The sequence below is a fragment of the Macrobrachium rosenbergii genome, chromosome 50 (assembly GCF_040412425.1).
Source record: "Macrobrachium rosenbergii isolate ZJJX-2024 chromosome 50, ASM4041242v1, whole genome shotgun sequence".
NCBI classification, from domain to species: Eukaryota; Metazoa; Arthropoda; class Malacostraca; order Decapoda; family Palaemonidae; genus Macrobrachium; species Macrobrachium rosenbergii.
The window spans coordinates 18,970,670-18,975,642 of NC_089790.1; the positions used below are offsets into that span (position 1 = coordinate 18,970,670).

Sequence of the window (4,973 nt, forward strand, 5' to 3'; positions counted from 1 at the left end):
ATAATGAATTAATGCATTAACTGATAAGAATTTATTTTAATGGATGTTGAGTGGCCTTGGCAATGTTTTGTTATGTACAGATTATTGTCTGTAAGAAAGCATAATGCCAACTAACAGTTGTTGACACAGAGAGGTATATTAAGGATACTGCTTTCGATTAAAGATGAAACTCCCAAAATATGAGTGGAATATCCCAAACACAAAGGCATAATGAGTGCATGAATAGGTAAAGCAAAAGTGAAACAGTTTTGGAGTCTATTGGTAAATGTATAGTGAGGGCTTTGACTCCGATAGTTTTTTTTTTTTTTTTTTTAGGATTAAATAAGTCGAGCCATGCATAGGGATGAGGTAGATTGAAGATAATTGATGGAAGAAAGAAAAGTCTGTTTAAAGCAAGTGATAATGTAGCTATAAACAGAAATATCTGATAATGGAGCCTTATGCCAAATTGAGTGGAATCATGTTAAATTCTGTAATATTGCACAGAGGAATAAATAATAGAAATTTTAATTTATATTTTAGTTGAAATTTTGATTAAAGTAAAAGAATTACAAAACACCATATAATACTGCAATTACATTTATTGTTGGAAAGCAATTTTTTCTGCTTTGGGTATTGTTTAATACCCAATTAAGGGTTCAGAATCTGATTGCTTAGCATATGGGTGAATTAAAATTGAAACTTGTCAGATTACCTCTTTACATCCAGATTAATCCAGAAAGAATACTAATTTTAATGAGAGTTGAATGCATGACAAAATTCATTGACTGTTTAACAAAAAATAAATATTGAGTTGGTGTTAAAACTTTGGCAACTGCTTTTACCTAACCAATAAATATTGTATTACTTTTAAAAACTTGGTGGCTGCTTTTACCTAATCTACAGATTTTTTGTAGTATTAAGAGCTACTGTATACTCATTTTTTAGGGAAGTGTCTTTATATACTAAAATGCCATGTTTTTTCAGGCTTGTTCTTCCAGCTCACCAAGTAGTGTAGAACTAGCCGAGGGTGGAGTGGAAGTCTTGCTGGAACGTATGAGGAATATATCTCTCGGCCAGTCCAACACTCTCTGTATCTCAGAGGAACAGACTAGAGCCAGGTAATGAAAATGAAAAACTACAGAAATTTTCTGGAATTTTATTGACTAAAGTTACCTCTTAGTTCATTCTGTGACTAAATCTTCATACTGTACTCGGGTACATAAATAAAACAAATCTTCATTTTTTGAGTTTTAGTGAATGGAATTGATACACTGAAAAATTTGAATTTTTTCTATACACACTGAGATTGGGTTGAAAATTCTGATAAAAGTTAGATTTCCTCCATTTTCCATCTATTTCATTCTTTGACTTAAATGACTAAATCTTCCTCCTGAGTCTCCTTGTGCAGTATTTGGAATGTCTCCAACCTTGATGACAGACACCACAGTTACACTTTTGTAATGTTAGTAGCTGTTTTATAATTTTTGACAGCATGTCATATGAAACTACTCTAATAGGACCGCATTTAATTTAATCCACATACACATAGCTTGTAGTCTTCCACAAGTTTGGAATCTTATTAAAAGCCACTATAATATGATTATTGTTATTCCGTATATTCTAGCTAATATCTCTTTAGTATTGTTACATTTGAAATCTGTGTTGCTTTTATCGTACTCCAAATCCTATTTGAAAAATTTTTTTTTAATGCTTAAGCCCTCATATATGAAGCCTCTTAAAAGGGTAGTTGCATTCATTCCTTTACAATTTTAAATTTCATAAGTCATTATGCCTGTACTCTACTGTTCTTAATGCTTTTATCAGCAGTGACACATGATGAATTAGGTTAACAATATTGCTTACCTCTTTTCCAGTTTTGAGAAGCTCAAGAAGCAGACGGCAGCCATCTCAAGTCCAGATGTGGAGTTGGAAGTTGGCCAGTCTCGTTACAGCCACTTGTCCCCAGACAGGGATTTTGTCTATGTTAATTTTCACAAAAGAGGAGAGAAGACACATGTTCCTACTCTCAAATCTCAGGTATGATTGGATGTACTTTACAATAGATCTCTCTCTCTCTCTCTCTCTCTCTCTCTCTCTCTCTCTCTCTCTCTCTCTCTCTCTCTCTCTCTCTCTCTCTCTCTCTCTCTCTCTCTCAATTATAAAAATATCTTACATTGATGTTTGGCATTTCGTAAATTATAGTACTAAAAAAATGTCTTACATTTATAACTGAAAAGTAAATTTGATGCTGTTACTACTAGTTATTACTGGTTTCATGTTAACTGTTAGTGTACTTTCAGTGTATACATGATAAGGTCTTACAGAAATAACCTTGGAATGAAAACCAACTATTATTTTGCAGGATTGTTCATGGGAAGAGCATGGTTTTTCCCTTGTGAGTGAACTCTACAGTGAAGTAGGAGACATTTTGGATGATAAATTCAAAACTGCCTATAACTTGACATACTACACATGTGGTACCAAATCACACGTTGATACATTTCCGTTCCGAAGAGCTGTTTGGAATTATCTCCACTGTTTATATGGTATAAGGTGAGATGCTTTGCAATTTTTTCAGGCCAAGCTGCAACACATTGTAATCATCTCCATTTAATTCTTTTGGCCTTTATGAAAACAATACTGTATTTCTAATTCTGCACTAAGATTAATATTTTATTGTAAAAATTTTTAGTAGCTCAATTTTTAGACTTCGAAGGGTGAGGACTGAGTTGATTTTTTTTTTTTTTTTTTTTTTTTTTTTTTTTTTTTTCTCCCAGACATGACGACTATGATTATGGCCAGATCAATCAGCTCTTAGAGAGAAAACTGAAGCTCTTCTTGAAAACTGTCTCCTGTTACCCTGAGAGATTATCAGCTGGTGAAGCAACTACCACCATAATGAAAGGCTTCTTACAGAGTGAAAAAGTAAGATTAATGGTTGACCACTTTGCTGAGAAACATGTATTATACTAATATTTCCAGTGTTTAGTTTGTGTATGTATTCCTTCAAGTAATTATTTATTAATTGATGTTCTAAACTACCTGCTATGTCTTCTCTCCTCCTTTAAGCCACCTTTGCATTCAGATCAGTCATACAGTAAACTTTCTCCAACACGAGCAGGGGAAAGTTTACTCTCAGAAACTTTGTGGTCATGTTCTACCTTATAATGATAATCCCACATTCTAAATACTGTACAGAAATAATTGTTTAATGATAGTAATAGCAGTAGTAATGTACTAATATGTATATTATAATTGATGAAAATCAAATATTTCATTCATGGAAAAGTAATATACACTTGAAGTGTAAAGTTCTTGGCATTATATTCTCATTTCCTTTCACAGGTACATGTTATGGTTTTAGTATTAGAAGCCAGACTTCAAGCTGAACTCCTCCACGGTCTTCGAGCCTTGGGACATTACCTAATGTGAGTATACTGTTCTTTATTTAGTTTTCATTTAATGCAAGTCATTTAGCTTTAATGTAAAATAGTGCTTAGCTTACCCATTCATAATATGTATGTCATATTGTGTCTAAATAGAAGGTAAAGTAGTTCATGTATACTGTTTGTGGGTTTTTCATGCTTACGTAAATAGTGATGATAATTGTCTTAGCTAATCGGTGTTTATCACATTGTAAACATAATGAAACGTAAATAGTGATGATAATCGTCTTAGCTAATCGGTGTTTATCACATTGTAAACATAATGAAACCATGATAGTTAGTTGAAATGCCTAATTTCATGTTTTCTTAATCGAGATTCTGAAATATTTATCAATAAATATTACTGCTTCCAAAAAAGCATCTTTCAAGCAATTTTGAATTAAGAAAATATTGGGCTCAACTTCCCTGATGCAATGGTTAGAATAGGATTTGTAAATTAAATTCTTGGTTTCAAGTCCTTTTTCGATCAGAAAATATTTTATTATTGGAATCTGATCCTTATAGTAAAAATCTTGGTTTTCTAAATTTTAATTATAATATTTAAAAATGATTTAATCCTCCATTTTTATATTAACTTTGGAATCAGAACTATATCGGAAGAAAGTGGGAAATGCACAATTCATTACCTCAGTACTACAGACAAATAAATTTAATTGCAATTAGATATTTAGATATAAGATACGAAAGTCATCCAGTTCCTACATAGTAAGCCTAAACTTGTTTATTTTTTATTTATTTAGGAGCTAAGTTTTAAGCTCTTAATTGGGCTCTGCAGTACAAGTTAAAAGTTTCCAAGATCCTTGTTTCAAGATTACCTCTCACCAGCTGTAGTGGTTGTTCAGTTCCAGTAATGCTGGACAATTTATGAATAGCTGCAGTTTACATCAAGTAACTGGGCAGTTCGGGTTCTCATAATCTCAGGCTGTTAAAATTTTGCCAAGTATTTTGAGCCCTGCTAACTAATCCATGATTCCAGTTAATTAACTAGAAGCTGGCTGTATTGTAACCAAAGCTAGCTGTTTTGTATGATATTTTAGCATGAATACTGAACACGTTTAATGTATTGTTAATAAAATTTTGTTTAATTTTCCTCATTTGATAATTTTTTTTTTTTTTGTCTGATCACGCTGCTAACTCAGGAATTTATTAACCAATCATATTGCCAAAAATTATTGCTAATTACAAATATGATGATGTTAGTCTGTGATATGTCTGTCTTGTACTTTCATAAATATTTTCACTTATGTGATCTCATTTAGTATAAGTGTTATGTATGCTTAGAATGAGGTGATATTTTTTTACTCAATAAAATTTTAGATATAAATATTGTTTGAAGATACATCCCCTTTATAAGTGCTGTTGTAAGTGTAGAGAGTAGAAAAAATTATGGTAATAAGAGATAAGTTCAAGTAAGCGCTCCCCAGTATTATTTCATTGTTTCCGTGGACAAAAAGTTGCTTGTAGGATCATCTTTATACAAATGTACAATAAGCAAATAATTGTCAACAAAATTTGTCTTCATGAGCTAATCAAGTTATCTTTCAG

The 4,973-nt window shown here is 31.9% G+C and overlaps 1 protein-coding gene across 19 annotated transcripts in view; it reads left to right on the forward strand.

Annotated features, from left to right (window-relative positions):
* Sesn (Sestrin) overlaps positions 1 to 4,973 on the forward strand; it is a 110,095-nt gene that overhangs the window by 100,200 nt on the left and 4,922 nt on the right. For 11 of the 19 annotated variants that reach the window (XM_067094094.1, XM_067094098.1, XM_067094089.1 and 8 more), the window contains 5 exons: positions 967 to 1,100; positions 1,857 to 2,019; positions 2,345 to 2,535; positions 2,760 to 2,907; positions 3,328 to 3,410. In XM_067094094.1, coding sequence (XP_066950195.1) covers positions 967 to 1,100; positions 1,857 to 2,019; positions 2,345 to 2,535; positions 2,760 to 2,907; positions 3,328 to 3,410 — 719 coding nt within the window. Of the gene's footprint in view, positions 1 to 966; positions 1,101 to 1,856; positions 2,020 to 2,344; positions 2,536 to 2,759; positions 2,908 to 3,327; positions 3,415 to 4,168; positions 4,753 to 4,973 lie in introns of those variants that run through there. The other 8 variants (XM_067094097.1, XM_067094092.1, XM_067094088.1 and 5 more) reach the window with 3 other exon arrangements.